Source organism: Copadichromis virginalis, linkage group LG20 (genome assembly GCF_057382275.1).
Source record: "Copadichromis virginalis isolate Kocher_CV1m ecotype Utaka linkage group LG20, C_Virginalis_male_GT1.1, whole genome shotgun sequence".
Classification (NCBI taxonomy): domain Eukaryota; kingdom Metazoa; phylum Chordata; class Actinopteri; order Cichliformes; family Cichlidae; genus Copadichromis; species Copadichromis virginalis.
This window is the reverse complement of record NC_140637.1, coordinates 29625038-29645705: the sequence shown is the minus strand read 5'-3', so window position 1 is coordinate 29645705 and position 20668 is coordinate 29625038. Positions and strand designations below refer to the sequence as shown.

The 20668-nt window shown below is 38.1% G+C and overlaps 1 protein-coding gene across 1 annotated transcript; it reads left to right on the top strand.

The window, feature by feature from the left end:
* Positions 1-4275: 4275 nt before the first annotated feature.
* Positions 4276-19611, top strand: cd34 (CD34 molecule). The gene is made up of 5 exons (XM_085443957.1): positions 4276-4496; positions 14825-14884; positions 15065-15201; positions 17410-17619; positions 17877-19611. The coding sequence occupies exons 1-5, from the start codon at positions 4415-4417 to the stop codon at positions 18066-18068; spliced, it is 681 nt and encodes a 226-aa protein (XP_085300083.1). The 5' UTR covers positions 4276-4414; the 3' UTR covers positions 18069-19611.
* The last annotated feature ends 1057 nt before the right edge of the window (positions 19612-20668 follow it).

Here is a 20668-nt window from a genome sequence, read left to right as displayed (position 1 = left end):
GTCTAAATAACCCAAAATGTGATGTCCACATATGTGGACGCCAGGTCCTAGGAGGTTAAATTAGACATATTACACTTTGCCATTATTTATTTAACATTATCTATTGTGTGAAAAGCCAAGTAGACCCATGTTTCAGTAGTTTTTTGAAGTGTGGGTGAATAGTTAAATAGTTTCAGCCTTCATAACTTCAAGTATTCTGAGGTAATGGTTTTCTGTATGGCTATCAGTCTCTCTCATCGCTGTGGAGGAATTTTGGCCCACTCCTCTTTAGAGCATTGCTTCAGTTCATTGAAGTTTGCAGCTAGTTTGTAATGATAACACGCAGTTTTCTTAAGTTCTTGCCACAACATTTCGATCAGGTTGACTTCTGGACTCTGAGTTGTTGAAATACCTTCATTCTTTTATTTTTTAACCCATTCTGTTATGAATTTGCTGGTGTTTATTCTACTGTTACATAAAGCTTAAACTGTTGGACACTTGTCTAAAAACTAGAATAATTTGGTATAGAAAGGAGTTTATGGTTAACTCAGTCACTGCAAGGTTACCAGGTGCCCGCGTCCTGTGGCTGCAAAACAAGCCCCGATCATCATCGCTCCACTACCATGTTGCTTTTAGCCATTTGTGCTGATGTGCTGTGTTTGTGTTTCCAAACGTGCCGCTGTGCATCATGGCCAGTCATCTCCACTGTGGTTTTCTGTTCAGAGGACATTGTTCCAGAAGTCTTGTGGCTTGTTCAGATGCAATTATGTAGAGCTAAACTGTGCTGCCATTCTAGATGGAAGGGGTTTTCTCCTGGCAACCTTTTCAAACAAGCCACACTTTCCATACAAGTGGCCACACTTGCTGATGATCAGTCAGTCCAGTGCATTTGATTATCAGCACCTGGCTGCTACTTTTCCTCTTCCGATGAAAGCAGTCGGGGTGCAGTTAGTTTTTCTTACACTGATTCTGTATTTTGGTTTAGTTATTGGTAGCAAAAATATGAAATTTACTCTACCGTCATTCAAGAATATTCAGTCAGAAGTCTGGCTGGTGTAAACCGTACTTTATTCCTGCCTCTGCTGTCTTCCTCCCTGCAGAAAAACTTGGAAAGATCTGTTCCGTTTGTCTGTCGTGGGCTTGAGGTCATCACTGGGTCTGTCTGATAAGTTGTATGCTTTATTGTTAGCACATACCATGTGCAGGGAGAATGGCAGGAAACAGAAAAGGAATTTCAGTTCAGGAGAAATGATGGATGGAGACTAAACTGGGGCTGAAGGGTAACTATACTGGCAGGAAACAGAGAGTAGGACTTTTGTTGTTTCCTTAAACACTTTAGCTAAAATCATCACTGACTTCTATGCCTAGGAAACCTCTCCAATAGAGTCTCTCTGTGCTTACTGTAAGCTCCTAAACAACACCCCAGTTCAACAAATGAAAAGAAAAGCAGGGAAGCGTCTTTACTTCAGATCCCATCTTATGTTGTCCCATAATACTTCAACTGAGCTGTTCAAATGTCACTGTTTCATTAATCTACTCACTTTTATTTTTTATATATTTCTACACAAAGTGCTTTACAGAGAGAAACAAAAAATTCAGAGTTGTTTCCACTACTGTTCAAATTTCACATGGTGTGTAAAAAGTTGGACATGATGCTCTATATCAGTTAGTTAAAGAAGAGACATAAAAGTTACTGTTTTTTAACTATTCAAAAGAACTGACAAATTTAAAAATTAACTAAATGTAAACAGGTATTACACTTGAATGAAATTATATAATTAAAGGCCATTTTTAAAATAAAAAACACTCTGAAATTTACTTTTGCCCATAAGAAAAGTTAAGTAATCCAAGTTCAGCATTCATCATATGATATTCCACAGCACAGAAGACGGGAACAGAATAACACAGAAGGATATGACCCAGGGCAGAAAGACTGAAAAGGGAAAATAACATTCACTAAGGCCCTAAAGTCTTTCCTGAATTCTAATATTTTAGAAATATATATATATATATATATATATATATATATATTTTAATTTTTAACAATATTACTTCAATATCAGCTCTAAAATTATGTTTGATCACTCACATGTCATGTATGTCTCCACTGACGGCTCCTCAGAGCTTGATCTAGAACACCAAAAAAACCAACAACTCCAAAATGTCCTTTAAAAAAGAAGGAAAAAAAGGGCCCTGAGGGTCAGATTTTCTGCTAACATGTGCTGATCCTCGTGATGTCCTGGCAATGCCTTCCTCACTGCACAGAGAATTCTTTGTTTATTTCAAGAAAAATAAGTCAAATGGTAAGTTAGCAAGGGCGAAGAAGAGAGAAAATCTCATAGAAATATCAGGATTTGTAAACAGGCCAGACCCATGCTGTACGTTCAGTGGGGCAAAGCACAAACACAGATACAAATCAGATCAGATTTCTATTTGACATAAGTTACTGGTCTGCTGCTCTTAATGGAAATTTGACCTCATCATGATCCACCAGGTTGCATTTATTTACTTACTTATGCTGATTTTAGTTTTTATCAGTTTCTGTCGGAGCCATTCACAATTATTTTTATGTACTGTTATAATGTGAAAATGAGTGGTTTGACCTTAAAATACACCTAGTTGTTTATTGTCATACCGACTTTAATTATGTTTGTTTCAAATGTTTTTAATAATTAAAGACATGTAATTAATAAAATCATAATGCAACATAATTTTCAAACAAATATATGCAAAATTATTTTTTCAATTAAGATTATTCCGTTAACTGGCTTTCCCAACACATGGATTAAAAACACAGTTTTGAGTCAGTTAAGAAAATGAACTATTTTCCAGTGAGATGTTTGGATACATATAAGTTCATGATATGGCAAATAACTGCAAAGATTATGACAGAGCAACAATTAACGTAACATAAGTCCTAAATTCAGACTTCAAATCTTTACAAATGCTGATTAAAAATTCTTATTTACTTTTGACTTTTAAGTTCCTCTTAGAAAATAGCTGTTATGAAAACATGGAAGGTCACCACCAGGGACGCCTATTCCCAGACATCAGCCTGATCTTGACTGCATCGATCTTCATATGGTTGCATTGTTTGACAAGCACGTCTCCTAGCAGTCCTCAAAAACCCAGCAGTGGAACTGCAGTGATTCCAGATGTGGCTGACACAGATATGTGGAACAACACACACATCAAACTCCTACAACAACCCACATGTAAGTGTAGCAGTTTAGCTGATGTGGTGCGACTTTGAAAAAAACACGTTTTGTCTATAATCTCAGTGTGTGTGTGTGTGTGTGTGTGTGTGTGTGTGTGTGTGTGTGTGTGTGTGTGTGTGTGTGTGTGTTACGACATTTGAAAAATGCAGAGTACAGTATATCAAACCATGCATGTGTTTTTGTGCCATTCAGATGACTCACTCTTGGCTTTTGGTGATTTAGTCCACCAGGGACACACAAAAACTGCAGCCAAGCTTGTGTGTGATGTCATGTGTTTTCACAGGCCTTTTTAGCAATGCAAGTTCACACTTTGTAGAATATGAGAAGACTTCCTCCTCTTTACCATGTGCATCATCAAAGTGGCGCACTTCACAGCAAGAAGACTCCTGTAATGGACTGGTGTCCAGGTTGGACCCCACTTCCCCACCCCACAACAGCTAGGATAGGCTCCAGCCCTGAATTGGATGTGAAGTTAAGAAAATGAATGGATGAATTATGAAAAAGCAAAACTGCAACATATTGTGCTTCTGTTTCTCCTTTTTTCTTTTCCATTTCTTCTTCTTTCTTTTTTTTGCCTTTCTGCAAATCTTTAGCCAAATTGAAGTCAAATGTGTTGCAGACAATTCTTTGTCTTCTCTCAAAACTCTGTTTACATTTGCACTTTTGCCTACATCTTTGTACTGTACTTTTGCACTTGTTTTTCATAGACCGGTCAATAGAAATGGCTCATATTTCTGCTGAGCATCACCTGAAGCCTTTCTTAAGTCTAAGCACAACCACCAAATTGCAGAAAAATCGAAACAGTGCATAAAATGTGCACACTTTTGTGAAAGAAGACAAATATTTTCACCAGGAAACAAACCTACAACACATAAAGCTTAGTCTGATGCCAAGTATCTCCCAATAACATCTCATTATCCCATTCTGGCCAGCTAATCATGCGAGCACACACAGGAACACAGTAAAGGGAGGAAGAGGGACTGTTGCTCTGGGGGAAATGGGCAGGAGGCAGTTAGAAAGGGGGTGTGGAAAAAGCACAGAGTGAGAGGCCAAAGAGTTGGGCCATATAAAGAGAAAGAGAACACAAACCAGGCTCTATCTTTCTCCTCTATCAGACCTCATCGACGACCCTTTGCTTCCCCTCCCTCACACTAACCTTCAGTGTGTAGAAACTTTTTGCTCTAACACAGTCCCAGCACCAACTGAGACCAAAGAGGATGGCTACATCAACGTGGAGAATGAATGGACTCTACAGAAAGATGACTCAACCTCTGTTTCTCTGCACTCTGGTCCTTAGCAGTGAGTACTGTAATAAGTATTTATTAAAGTATGTTATTTTGCATTTTCGGGCATTCATCCTTAGTTAGTTATTCTATCCAAACAGAGTTTTATATATTGTGTGAAGTTCATTTATTTTTTTATCTAAAAGTGTCTAACGTTCTACTCCATCAGCAAGATTTTGTTTATGTCACAGTAGCTTACAAACTTGCTGGGGATTTGCTTTGATGTGCTCCACCATGAGATTGCACACAAATGCAAAGAGGCATGGTTAGCAGTGGAGTAGCAGCAGACACAAAGGCTTTGCTCAGAAGTGGAAGCTGCTGTACATACTCATTATACTTTATACCCTGCAGTGTATCTCCGTGGAGCTAGTAAACCACACATAATATAGTCTCAGAATACACACACACACACACACACACACACATATTATGCGGAATGTATTTAGAGAGCTGCACATGTACTACATGTGTAAAAGTAACCACATTTCATATTATTTCATCACTGAGCAAAAATAGTTCTTTCATCTGTGTTCCTTATAGTAAATGTGTGTGCCTTTGTGTGCACAAGTGTGCAATTATGCGGATGCGTGTGGACACACTGGGCAGTCCACTCCAAATCAGTCCGAGGCCTGACGTTAATTGCAGGGTAATGTATGGCTTGGACGATAGAGCTTCCTCGCTTGTTGTAAACCAGGTCTAGTTCTAGTTCAGCCCAATGTAACGACTTCTGCAGAGCTAAGGCCACAGGGGAGGTAAATGTTTGGAGTGACCTTGGGAACACTAAGAGGAGTTTTCACGATTGATGGAAAATAACTGAAGCTTAACTTTTAAAGGGGAAACAATCATGGGATGGCAGAACATGTTTGTAGTGTAGTAAAGAGCCATATTGCCTGCATCAGCAGCCTAACAGATGGTAATTAAATTTACATAGAAATCTAATTACTCTGGGCACACCCCGTCAACGCAGATTACTTTTTTCGATGTATATAGCCTAGTATACAAGTCACAAAGTCACCTCAAGAGGCGTTACTGTTCAGGCAACATGCTACTCCTTCAGTCTTTCTAATATTTAAAAACGTGAGAAATTATGTCTGACAAGTGATCTAATAACCAACCATGTTTATTTGTGTTAAGCAATGAATGATATGCACTCATACAGTAATGGACCTACAATGAAAGGGACTCACTTGACTTCAAGAACAACTTGTGGCTCACTATTTTGCCAAAGAACATTGGCATGTGAACAGACCAGGGATGAAACCTGTAATTACTAAAGCGCTAAAGCACCTGAGCCCCAGTGACCCTGGTTATTTGTGTTCTAATCTAGTCTAGTTTTATTATGTCAAGAATTTTGTATAATTTAATTAACTGAGTTTGTTTTCACTCACTTCTTATTATGATTTCAGCCATGATCGCCTCGCCTTTTGCTCTATTTGCAAATCAATGTTTAAGCAGTGGTCTTAATTAGCATTTCAGAAACAAAGGATATAAACATTGCACCTTTGTTTTAGGTTTAAGCACACAGCTTCTGATTTCTACTTTAAGAACTCCGCAGTTGTGTTGTCTGCTCACCCGTCCTACGCTTCTCACCACATCCAACAGCAGTCCTTTGATTACACAAATCTGGTCACAGACGGCTCAGAAAAACAAAAACTGAACATTTCTCACCTAATTATATGTGATGGATTGTTGTGTCTTCATGCAGCTCTGCCATTCTGTGTGTGCGTGTGATTATTTTGTTTCTTGTTTTGATTTAGTTTACATGGGTCCCAGCTCTAGGTCACAAGAGACAAATTGTCATTGATTTCTTTTGACAATACCAGCTTCTGTGGTTGCAGTAGTATCAGAACTCTCTGATATCTGGGAACCTTGAATACACATTTTTGCAAAGTCTTGGAAAGTCCCACATCATACAAAACCTTTCGCAATTTGGTATGTTGGCATTGTGACCGGTGTTGTAATAATAGTTTATCTCAAAGTCTCAGAGTATTAGAAGGTAAATGAAGTGTTGGTTCTCACTTTCAGCTTGTTGTACGTGGGAGGAATGGACAGCTGTAAAGACTTTTTATAAAGACAAAACTGCTATAACCAAACGACTTGAAACGGCCTTTGGTTGGAGCATTTCCAAAATGCCAATGGGCTGCTTTCAGTCAGGAGTGATGACTAGCTACTGAAACAAAGGATAATAAAGGACACACCAGCACCAGATGTTATATACAACAAGGCACCCTTAGAGATAGAGTCCCTCAACTGGTCAGAGTGTTTTTTATGTGCCTGTGGCATGTCAGCAGCATATTATAGAGGATGTTTAACAAAAAGTTTTGGCTTAGCAGTAATGTCATGTTGCTGCAAACGTGCAAAGAACTATAAAAAAAAGTGTCCCCTCTGCACAGTTTTCATAAGGTGGAGATTTGCTATTGAGATAAAGACTGCTTTTTTGTTGTATCAGGGTGTAAACATGTTTATTTCTACTGCTGGGACATTAACTTGGGCATCTTGGGCACTGACTTGCAGAATCAGTCTCAAGTGGCCATTCAAAGAACTGTTTTTTTGGAACCAAATTTCCTTCACTTTTAACCCCAGAATTACTCACTTGGTTTATCAGAGCAAACATCCTTGTCACATATAAACAGGTCTCTCACCCTGACTGCAAACAGATTGCGTTTATACACTCACTTCCCATGGCTGTAATTCAGTATCTATGCAGGCGTGCAAATATGCAGCGCTGACATGGCCATGGACTAAAATCTTAGATGATGTCATTCATTGCCTTTTGGAGTGTGTTATAAGCGGTCTCTCTCCCTCTCTCTCTCTCTCAAGATTTCAGGGGAAAACCCAAGCTTTAAATCTGCTCTGGAAGGGGAAAAACATCTTGTCTCACTTACTTCAGCTTGTCATCTACAATGACTGTTTCTGTTGCTAAGTCAGGGCCTCAGGCGGAGCAGAATAGGATAGAACAATTGCTGCTACATATCATAGTGAAAAAAGTTTCATTCATGGTTGGAATATTCCAGTTTCTTATTAAGTTACTTGTGTGCATTTTTGCACATGTGTAGAAGTAAAAAGCCGTTAGTACTTTGTGATGATCTGTAAAAATATGAGACTAATTCGTTCTGAACAAGAACAAGTAAAAGATGAAAGGGTCAAGACTTAATGTTTTAAAGTGAAAGAGCAGACTTCAGTGAAAATAAGCCCTGATATGTCTCTGCACACACATTTTTGAAACTTTGTTTCTCAGAAAACAACTTTGCCAATGTAAACATGGCCAGAATATTGCCACTGATGGCCCTCGGCTATTGACCAGCATTCTTTCAGTCTCAAGTTGTGATGATGAAGTTTGAGTCACGTCATCTGCTGAAGGGTGTGGGTCTTTTATGTAAGCCTTGGCAGATCATGGTCTTATGTCAGCCTAGGGTGTGTGTTCACTTGGGCCCAAAGTCATGGTTGAGGAGCCATGTGAGCTTGCAAAGCAATTAAACCTGAAGCCTGTGTTCTGTAAAACCAGCCATTTTGCTTTAGCGATTTCTAAATGTGCAAACCGGGTTAGATGTGAATAAACAGCTTGTATCAGTGTACATTCTGACACCATATCTCTGAACCCACATGCGCAAAATCACATTTTGAAATGTATTTCTCTCTGAATTATCTTTATTTGGAGCCAACTTCCTTCCAAAAATGATGTTAATGAAAAGCAAAACAAAGCCGCTAACTAATGATCATCCATGAAAAGGAAATTACTTCAATAAATAGATTGTCTAGCAACAATATTTACCTTGTGAAACAATCTTAACTAGAAAAAGTTGCATTTCCTGCAAAAATGCAGTGTGAATTCTGTGTAGTGGAATTTGCTAAAAACAGCTGAAGAAGCTGAACTTTCTGCTGAAAAGAGGTGAAAAAAAATGAAAATTCTGCTGAAAAGAGGCGTAGAAGCGGAATTTGTGCTGAAAACAGGTAAAAAAAAGCAGAACTTTCTGCTGAAAAGAGGTGAAGAAGCGGAATTTGTGCTGAAAAGAGTTAAAAAGCTGAAATTTGTGCTAAAAAGAGGTGAAAAAGTTGAACTTAAAATAAATTTTGCTTAAAAGAAATTTAGCCATGGCTGACATTCAAACCCAGTCCTCCGAGTCACAAAACAGCTGCTCGTCTCACTGAGCTGAAACACAGCTCACCCTTGTGAGCTAAATCAGCAAACACACTTGTAATGTGGTTCCATTCATCAAAATGGGCCAAAAAATGGCATAAAAACCTTCATATTTCAAAAAGTATAAAAGTTATGAGCACCAAAAGATATACCAACCGTTAGCAGAGTTTGAATGGTGGAAATTGTATGAAAACTGAAGGGGTAGTTAACCAGCAAAGAACGGAGCAACTAGAATAATAAGGTAGAAGAAAGAAGAAAGAGAAACAGGATCTCAAATTCACACAACAATGAAAAACAGAAGCTGTGCTACCATTCAAATCTTCCTTCTTCCAATTACTGCTGTTCTGGTGAGCTTATTGTTCCTTGTTCCCCTGCTGCAATTTTACAGCTGCTAGGATTGAAAGAAAAAAAAAAGTAGTCTCTCATTTAATTGAAAATTGGCAGTATGAGATGTCCAAAGGATGAGAAGCTCTTAACACCTTTGCTCAGATGAACCTCAGCTCTATATTCAGCTAATGAACAGAAAATAAGTGTGATTTCTAAAACAAGAACTTGGAAAAATCGTTTCACTTATTATGTCATCATTGCTTTTTCCCTTGCTAAAACGTAAGCAACAGATTGTCCTCACTGACTTATGTAAAGTTATGAGGATGTCGTAACACCAGTAGAATGCAATCACTGCATAAACTACATAATCTACGGTGGATACCCAGGCTGGGATTTCCTTAAAGAGGGCTATATTGTTTACCCAGGGGGATAAAAGCTCTTAATGAGCATTAGTGGGGGGTTTTGACTGCCAAAATAATAGCTCTTGGTAATTAATGTTCATTAAATGGCACACTGTTGAAGGCATACTTTAGACATCCTAATTGAAAGCATAAGACTGCACCCCTTGCTGTTCTTAAAAGCCCTTGGTTGGAACACCACATTCATTTGTAGCGTATATGTTTCTGGGCAAGTGTTTTCATTTGTAGGAGATACTGCATTGTTTAGAAATGCGTAAGGTTTTTGAGTTATTACAGTTACTTCTCTGGCTTCCTCTTCCAATTTGGTTCCTTAGTTTCAGTAATATCAAAGCCAGATTGTTTAGAGCGATATGTTTCAGTCTCTTTTTTCTTTCCCAACAGAGTATCATGAAACATGTCTTGAAATCAATCCATGGATAGAAAAGGAGAGCAGCTTGCCGCCTCTTGGAACAGCTGGTGTGTCCAGTTTCTAATCCACTAAGAAAATGGATAGACTGTTTTGGAAACATAGGTTTTGAGTTTCACTGCCCTGCTGAAACGATTTTAATGAGTAAATTAGAGGTTGAATAAAAACAACAGTGAGCGGCTGCTATCAGTAATAATGTTACCTTTTTGTTTTTTGCTTTATTGCTGAAAAACATTTTTTTCAGTACTATAGCTTTTGAAACACAATAGGCTTGGGTAGAATATCAGTAAGTAAAATCTTCCTAATAAAGACAGTCCCAGGTTATATTTCTTAACAACAGGCATTATAGTTCCACTCCAAGAGTATGTTCCTGGTGATGGCTGTTATCTGTAGTTTCCAGCATGTTTGTCCCTGTAGTTCAAAGAGGTCACTGTGTGCTGTGATATCCACATCCTGTCATACAATAGGATGTGCATGGATAACATTCCAAGCCTGTTAATTATTATTGTTTTTGGGTTGTTTTTTTATGGTTGTGTTTTGTTTCAAAGCAGGGGCGTGTGCAGGGTGGAAAAAGTCAACATTTGCCAACCGTCTGTGCAGAAGCAAAATTAGTTCTTATGTTCACTGATTAACTGGTATATTCCAAGTGTTTTCATTGCACCAAATAGCAATAAACGGAACTGTAGTGATTTAGTGTGCTGTTGTTTTCTTGTTTTTTTGGTGTTTAGTTGGTTTATGCTATGAAAAGATCTATATTTTTCTTGAAGGCCTGCAGGATTGAAAAGAATCTCTGCTTAAATTTGAAATATAAAATAGAATTCCTCTTAATAGGAACAACTAGGAGTAGCAAGGGATGAGTGATGGGAGACTTTGGGCTCTGCTTTGGACATCTGGTGAAGTAATGGAAGGAGGGTGTGGCTCATTATGACATCCAAGGTGTTGTCTCTACAGTCTGGGTGGAGGTCAAATCTAAGCCCCAAGGTTTAGGGCTGAGACTTTTCTCCTTTTGCATGATGTTACTGATTTCACAGCACAGCACATATGTAGGGAGGGAAAGAGCTCCCCAAGGAGACTTGCTGCAGCTGCACCACTCATCCCCCTCTCCAGGCCTCCTCCCCAATCTCCCCAGAGAGGAAACAGGCCTCATCCTCAAATACCATAAGTAAAGGACTCCTGTCCCCGGCTTATACTGTCTGACTGCAACCACTTAATCAGGTGTGACAACATTTGTTTTTACTGCAATTTTCTGCTTCTTCCCCACCCTAAAATCAAAAGCTGGGATGACAATCACAATGGCAGCTGAGAGATTTTTGTTTCATATTTAGTTATTTCCCATAACAGCGACATGGGAAATAAAACTATTCTTATTCTCATATATAGGCAGACATACAGTAGACTTGTGCATTAAAGGAGTCTGTTTATTCAGTACAAGTAAAGTATTGATGATGATGATGATGATGATGATGAATTCAGAACAAGCATTCCAAGTATTGTATGTAGCAGAATCCACTCATGCAGTTTGAGCACTAGATCAACGATTTCAATTTCATCATGGTTGAATTAGAAATTCAAAGGAAGTGCTCAACCTCTGATGCTAAAAAAAAAGTGCATTTTTATTATTGTTATGCTCATCATTATTGCTATTGGACTCAATATCTTAACTGCCCTTTAAATGTAGGAAATAGCTAAAAGTAAATCAAGTAAATAAAGTGAAGCAAGCACAGGATAACATAAAAAGTTTAATTTTCGTACTTTTTTATGAGTAGAGAAGCTGCATTCTCAGGAAGAGACCTGAAGCTACCATTAAAATGAACACACAGGAGTAAAATCTGTATTTAATCTTACCTTACCATGGTAGCAACTGCGTTTTAGACAGATTGAACTATCTTCAGAGAACATTACGCTTTGTACATTCTCTAGCTTGTGATTTTGGCACCGTGCTCTTGAAATTATGTTTTTGCATCTGTTAGTGCATACAGCAAGGGAAGACTTTTCCCCAGTGAGGAGGAGCGGTGAAAGAAGGTTGTCTGGCATTAAACAAAACCAAATGTAAAAATGAAAGGTCTGGCTGTCATAGCAAGTTTAGTGCATAAATTGATGATAATGATACGCGGCCTCCTCCCTGCAACATGTAGCTATAGCACCCCTGCACAGACTTGAATCTTCTATAGACTGAATACACAAAGCTTTTCTAAAAGTAGTGATTGATGATGTGCAATCCAGGTTGCCAGTTCTGTAATGACCTTTCATGCTGTAATCCATTACTACAAATCCAGTCACTTGTGAAATTCTTGAGAATCTCCCAAGGGATCATCTTGCTTTATTTCTGGGGCTGACATCCACAGTGTTTACAGCGTATCTGACTTTAGGGGTTGCTTACATTCCCCTGCCATTTAAAGTACATGAAGTACAGTTGGATTAAACTTGAGACCAGCATCTCATTACTCCAGCAGCATGTTAAAAACTCTTGTGGTCCTATAAACTATGTAAAGAGAACAAAGCACTTCCTGGGAGATACATGCACATCATGGCAGCAGACAAAGCAGGTGCTTTAAGAGACTCATATTTCTTTTTTTTTCAAAGAAGTTTTACCTTTTGTCTCACTGTCTGTAATTTTAATTTGTCCAACAACAACTACAGTGTACAGCACATCTGATTTAACTTATTATTTAGTTCTTTACATCTGGCTACACACCACATCACCCAGGCTAAAAGGAGGACAGCCAGGCCAGGAAGTCCACTTCATGTAGTCAAGCAGTGATGAGCAAGATTTACTCAATCTTCACCCAAGATTTACTCACAGTCTTGGCCTTATGCTTTCTGAGAGAGACCAAGGATGTGTTTATGCATTTTTTTGTGTTTCCCTGTGTTTGTGTTGAGACTGGAGCGCCTAAGGCTTCTTGTTGAGGCCAGGGGGGCCTTGTTGGAAACATAGGAAGACTTTTCACACAATTGTATAAGCTGTCTCTGTCCACAGTAGTGAGGCACTACTACCTATAACGGTTTGACATATTCCATAATGTTTCAACATGTAAGGATTAATGTAATCATCTTTTTCTTGAATTGTGATTTTTTTCATTTATAAAACATAAGAATAAAGGGATTTACAGTGTCTTACAATTCATACAGACTGCTTAGTAAGTGGAATGCTTTAAAATCTTTCACTGATACTGATTGCACTAAGAAATATTTAGAGTCACGAGGTATAAGCTAAGGTAAGTCAATTTGGTAGGCTGGCTATTTTTGACATATTAAACACAGCAGATTAAATCATAATTAATCGAATGATCTGATAGCCCAGATTTGTACCCCAATTTACAAATTTAATTGTAGCATATGACCAACTTTGGTCAATATCCAGCCATTTGATGCTGTTGGTGAGAAAGGACACATTGCTGGAGAGAACCTACATGGTCCAATCTAGAGTGGTAGATGCATCATATTGGCCATTCGCTAGCTTCTTGTTTTGGATGAAAACATTTCAAAGTGACCTTGGCACTTCCCCAGAATATGTTCAAATTAGCCATGTTTATAGGATTACAAACACACGCTAAACACTTAAATCTACGTCCCATAAATGTGTGTTGTGTTTCACTAAATAATGATAGTGGTGCACTGAAAACATTTTGCTCTGATTGCAGAATAGTTTTGGTTACACGTAAAATTGTTTACACACTACACTGGGTTTCTTCCATGAGGAGGGGAGTGTTTAGAAGTTCAGGCTGAATTGAATTACACCGCCATCATACAGTAGGCAGGATGATCCCTGATGCTGATTATGTCTCATTTACCCTTCATGACTGTGGCAAAGCTGTGCTACATAGTTATATCTTTTTGCGGCTGTTTTTAAAAAATAAAAGTCAAAGGAGCTTTTTATCGGAGCATTTACGTTTAATAACACTGTCTAGTCTTCAATATATAAAAATACTTGTTAAGATTAATTTTCAGTCATAATATGATTATGATATTAGATTTCCAAAAGAAGTTATTACATAAACAAGATTTCTCCCAGGAGATGGATGTGTGGTGAGGTCACGACCCTTTGAAACTTAGCTGCTCATTTTTATATGATGCAGAGAGTAAAAATTAAGACAACCGTGAGTACTAATTAGCAAGTACCCTTAAGAAAATATGCCAAACTGTTAAATGTTTTTGGGTGGGCTTGAGGCTTAAATCACCAGGAGAAGATGTTCAAACCACCTTTTTAACCTCTATTAGAAACAAACAAAATGGAAAAAAAAAAACTCACAGATATTTACATAAAACATCTTTTCTTAAAGGTGATTATATATACATTAGCAGTGTGTTGCAACTGCAAGAAGTACTGCACTGGCATAACTGTGGAAAACCAAGTGTAAGAAGTTTTTGATATTTGATATCTGAGAATTACAGATGATGTGAAGACAAGAGTCAATGCTGGAGATGGAAAAAACTTTATCTTTGGAACCTTAACCTGTATGAATGAACTGAAACAACTAGACGTTAACTACACTCATTTTGTGGGATTTGGTATATTTAATGTAATCATAACTGCAGCAGAGACAGTGGCACACATCATGGAACTAATTATAGTACTTCAGGTAGGACCCGATTGATTTAGTTTGCATCAGAATTTGTAGGCTAATCGTTTAAGATTTGGTACTTGCTCTCATTTGAGACTTCACTATCACTTTTATATAATAAATAAATAAATAAATGTCCTCTTCCCAAGGAATCATAACATTTGGGCTGCACTGCAAGTTTGAAGCAAATCCAACAGAATAGGTTCAAAATAAGGCTTGAACTGTAATGTAAAGCTAGCTAATGTTGCCATAGGAAATGACATTATACTTTGGACCTACAATGCCGAGAAAAAAAACCCTGCTTTGTCTGATTGGCATCAAACTTTATGAGCACTTGCAAGAAATGAAATGACAAAACATATGGGACAAACTGTGTATTTATGCAAGAAGCTTTTTTTTTTTACCATTTTAATTATAAAGTGTTTAATTTGCAATTCCTTTTTCTCGATGTCTCTGTCTTTCTGTGATTCACCTGCTCTCCCTTCCTTACAGGTGTAGTGATATGTCAAGACCAAACCACCGCCTCTACCAAAACACCAAGTGTCAGTAACGGTAAGAACCTTCAAAAAATGTATAATGGGATGTGAGAACAGCACTGGATTCCAGAGAATTTCACTATATTTTAGAGATATTATTTTAAAGTGCCAAGTTCCTTCAAAATATATACAGACATGCTTTTGTGACATAAGACATGGTGCCTGACAAAACTTTGTATTTAAACTTTATTTTCAGAGACAAACGAAACCTCCATTGATTCCCTGATTACTTCAATAACCAAAAGTTTGGCTTCCGGTAACGACAGTGCGTTTTGGTTTCTCACGGCAAAACCGCAAATGGATGAAGAAAACTCCAGCAATGATAATACAATGGTAAATACCGGCCTGTAGCATCATATTTTCTACTTATTAACTAATAGTACCTCTATCACCAATAAATCTAACAGCAAAAATGAAAATTATATATGTTATGCTGCATGTTATATAAATGATGACATTTATTTTTTAAACATGTATTTACAAGGGATGACAAAAGCTGTAGTTATATGTATATGTGCAATATATGTGGAGTATAAGTACAGTGATATGAGAGGAGACAGCGCTAATCCCAGTCACGTCCTGGTGGCATTCCCTCTAACCAAGACCCTTTATCTGGCTCCCTACACCTTGGGCCCCGAGGAAGTGTTTTGTGCTGCTTGGAGGAATCAACTGAATGTGTTTAAAGACCTACAGTTGGAAAAATTGGTCTCATAAAAGTGGATCTTTTCTCAGACATTCCTCAGCAGTTGTAAATCATGAAGCTGTGCTCAATGCTGGAGACAAATGAACTGGAGAGCTAATGTTTCCACTCATGCACTCGAACAGGTGTGGCTCATTTTTTTCACAACTGTTTTTTGCAACAACTTTAATATATTATAGATTTTTTATTTCTTTTTAAGGTTTGTCAAAACAGAAATATCTGACCTACAGAAAGAACTACAGATTTATCTTACTGTGTAATACAATATACTTATCCTCACATTATTAAACTGTAATTGCACATGTATTTTTTGACGAACAACAAAAGAAATTTGATGTTAAATGTTACATCGGAAGTCATCGCTACATTGTGCCATATGTGACTCCAGGTGTGTAGAGACAGCGCAACAAGTCCGTTATATAGGTCATTACTGCAACATCAAGCCAGGACCATCAACTGTCCAACTCAACCTGAAACTAAACATGAAATTCCTAAATAGCTTGATATGACACTGATAACAGAGTCGGTATCAGTGGATCACATTTTATAATATTACAATGGAGGTTATGGGAAATAAGAACACTAAAATCTGTAAATCCAACACATGTTTTTCTCCTTCTATCTTCAGTATCAAATAAATTGTTTATGTTAAAATATGCCGATTCAAATTAAACATCCAACTATGGTCATGTAAGTTCAAGCAAAGCAGGAATGAGATGTAGGATTTGATCAGTCACAAGCAACAGATGGAGAACAGCACAGATTCCCTGGGATTGATTTTGTCATCTGACTTCAGCCTTCCTGAGTTTCTTCCTCTTCTTTTCAAAGCTCTGAGCATTACAGACGAGTCCAGCTGTGAGCCCACTCCCAACTAACTGAGGATTCAAAGTTACAGCTCACAGTGGTCTTCTGGGAATGCTGAAAGCAGTCTGGATCACATTACAGAAGAATAAAAAGTGTTCCCAAGTTACAAAGCCTGAAGTTGTGCAATGATGATATCATTATTCAGGGTTAAAGTGGGTAAAAAAAACGAAGGTGTGGTCAGCAAGTTCACTCAGCTGCATCTTGTCTGTAAGGCACACAAGGCCAGTGTGTAGTCTGAAACACACATTTGATTGGTGGCCCTGTGCTCAATGTGTATGAATAAAACTATGTACTGAAAAGTGAAAATTGCATTAGGCAATTGCAAAATAGGATATATTTTGTAGGAGATTGCTCCAGCCTAGACAGTGACATATGGAAAAAGTGTACTATTACAGAAACTACCGTCCTTCCACATAACAGCAAGTATGTACTTTTTTGTTTTTCTTACTTTGTGTGAAAACCCTTCATAATATTTTTTTTAATATACTGTATATGAGTTTCTCTCAAAGCTACAGAAGGTGAATTTCAGAAAAAAGTTATTTGTCCATCCATTCTCTTCTGCTTGCCCATCATCATCATCATATTTATTTATTTATTGTTTCCAAATTTCTTTTTTAAACTACTTGCAAATAGACAATCCTCACGCTTCCTTCTTTATTCTATTTATTGAAATAGGACAGCATGGACATTATACACCGGCTACAAATCATATTATAAAAGGCCAACATTTGGCTTCACGTTTAATTTGAACCCTACTCTCCCTGTGAAAGTTCTCTAATTGTAATGCACCACCACAGATACAGACAGCAAAAACTCAGCTATGAGAACTTAACTTGCACTCTCACAACTTGCATCTCATGACTGAGATAAGAACACCTCTTATTTTCTTCTGGACTTTTTTGACCAGAAATGTGTTTTTAACTGTTCCCATATAACTTTTTTTAATCACACATTGTCCTTTTATACTTTTTTTGTAGGTGGGAAGTACTAAAAGTCCATCACCATCATTACATTTATCACCATCATCATCATCATCATCATCATCATCATCATCATCGTCGTCGTCGTCATCATCAAATTCCTCTGTGTTTGTGGGACTACTTGTCAGTGGTCTGCTTGCTGCCCTTGGAATCACTGTGGGTTATTGCTATTGCCAACGCAGGACTGACACCAAGGCAGTGAAGCTGGTAAGAATATTGTACAATATACAGTAGAGTATCTTTCCATTGTGGAACTCACTTATTTATATATTCATGCTGGCACAGGTGTTACTGTAAGCTGTAGTACACCATACCGTGCACCCTGGATTAATTAAAAATCTTTATAACAATTGTAAATTCTGAACAGAAAGACGACTTTATATTATTTCATGTGTGTATTGTGATGGTCAGTTGAAAATTTCTAGTCTTTGTTTGATGAGCTCCTACTTGTGGTCTATTTACAGACAGATGAGACCTATCCAGCAGATCAGGAGAACCAGGGGAGCACTCTTGCTTCTGTAGCCCCCCTCATCCCCACTCCCGAGACCCAGGAGAAACCCAGCGTAAATGGAGAGTCCCCCGAGGCAGCAAAGACCCAACCTCCTCCACCTACCAACGGCCACTCCACCACCAAGACAGCAGACACTGAGCTGTGAAATAGTCCAAAATGAATTGAATCCCAGGAACTACCCATCTATACACACAGACACGTCTGATGAAAACACATCTTTGTTTCAGAATTCACTCCTGCCTAATCACACAGAGGCCACAGAAATGTGGACTTTAGGGACTACAGCAATCCCTTACATAAACACTCCTGTTGTTAAATGGTCCTGTTACCTGCTCTTTTAGCTACGTGCCTCAAAAAAAAATCAGGAAAACTAGTCTGATGATGACAATAATGGTAGAGATGAATGATGCTGATTAATCACGACGAAGACTCGGTTCCTGGGTTTTGATGGCAGTCAGGAAGGAGAAGAAAGACAGGAGATGGGCAGTTCTGGGTGTGAAAAGACTATAATGTTAGTATTAACCACAGCTTGCTACCATGATGACTGCAGCCTCTGGAGTCACAGCAATGTGCTGTCCACTTCAGCAGAGGCTCTGCCTGTCATCTGGTTTAATGCTCCAGCCAATCATCCAACTGAAAACACAGCTAAAGCACCTAAACAACACGTGTCCTTACATTAATGTAAGACCATAACAGACAGACAGGAACTAACTTACACTGCCTTGAAATCTATTTACAAGAATACATCTTGTATTCTTAACGTGCGTAGGTGGTTGAAAGTGTGTGTGTGTGTGTGTGTGTGTGTGTGTGTGTGTGTGTGTGTGTGTGTGTGTGTGGGTGTACTATGACATTTTGCATGAGTGTATTAACTTGCATCTGTACTGTGCATTGACTGTATATATCCATACATGCATCTACGCTTATCCTCCTTATTGTACTGTATGTACATATGTGTGCTTCATGGTCATTTTGATCAGTCATGTCAGTGATCGATAAATCTTAACCGCATGCGACAGCCATGAAAAATGTAGAAATTTGTAAAATGATGGCTAACCAAGTTGTGGACAATCGCCATGGTGAAGCAAAACGAGTATTGACATTTAAGTCACACCATGGCATTAATCACGAAGCCAAAAGGCCTCTTTACTCACTGTTTGACCAACAAACTCACAAGGACTTTAGACACAGAGCCTCCTTATGTCACCTCTGCCCATCTATTTGTTAGTATTATTCTCTGTCCAGTACTGTATATACTTGTTTTTATTCTGTGTATCCATACTAGTATTGTTCATTCTATGTGCCAAGATCTTCATTTTATAACTTTTATTGTGTTTATATACTTCTCCCATCATCATGATATTTTATCTAGGTTATATGACAAAGAAATATATTTAGAAATGAATCAAGTTCAGCATCTAATGGTCCAAATATGCCTTTTTTAATCCTATAAATATAGGTAACATCAGTTTTCCCTGACATGCCTAATAACAATAACAATAATGATAATAACTTTGAAAACTTTGATATCAAACTGGAATGTCCTGCATTCATTGTTCTTTTGATCCATCTTGTATCGTACCATTATCACATCAATATTTCAGTGTGACTATTTAATTTCACTAGCACTCTGTAGTTAAAATGGGATTTAACATGAAAAAAAAAACCTAAATAAATAACATTGTATATGTTTTCCTGTTTTCAGCCTATTTTTTCCCAGAAAAAAAGCGAGTAATTTTGCTTGAGTTTAAAGAGAAGTTGGATTTTTAACTGCTGCCAAGCTCCTTAGACAACTACTGACAAATTGTACACAGACACGTACATACTTACACACATCTGTGGTCTAAAACACATGGAATTTAAGTCCCATACAGCCCATAAGGTCCACAGCTGGTTTACATTAGCAGTAGCAGTGACATCACTTAACACTGTTTTGTCTTTCACAGTTTGGGTGGGGCAGTAAAAACATCCCCCAGCTGTCTTGTTGAATGGATCAGGACATGCTCAGAGTCAAACGTCAGTTAAAAGTCAAGGCCATCATCATGGTTATACACATTTACTTTAAACATTCATGTTATATTGTTAGTATAGTATTTATAATATTATATTGATGTACAGGGTGGGCCATTTATATGGATACACCGTAATAAAATGGGAATGGTTGGTGATATTAAAGTCCTGTTTGTGGCACATTAGTATATGTGAGGGGACAAACTCCTCAAGATGGGTGGTGACCATGGTGGCCATTTAGAAGTCGGCCATCTTGGATACAACTTTTGTTTTTTAAATAGGAAGAGGGCCATGTGACACATCAAACTTATTGGTAATGTCACAAGAAAAACAATGGTGTGCTTGGTTTCAATGTAACTTTATTCTTTCATGAGTTATTTACAAGTTTCTAACCACTTATAAAATGAGTTCTATGTGTTGGATTGTCAATGCAACCCTCTTCTCCCACTCTTCACACACTGATAGCAACACCGCAGGAGAAATGCCAGCACAGGCATCCAGTATCCGTAGTTTCAGGTGCTGCACATCTCGTATCTTCACAATTGCCTTCAGATGACCCCAAAGATAAAAGTCTAAGGGGGTCAGATCGGAAGACCTTGGGGGCCATTCAACTGGCCCACGACGACCAATCCACTTTCTAGGAAACTGTTCATCTAGGAATGCTCGGACCTGGCACCCATAATGTGGTGGTGCACCATCCTGCTGGAAAAACTCAGGGAACGTGCCAGCTTCAGTGCA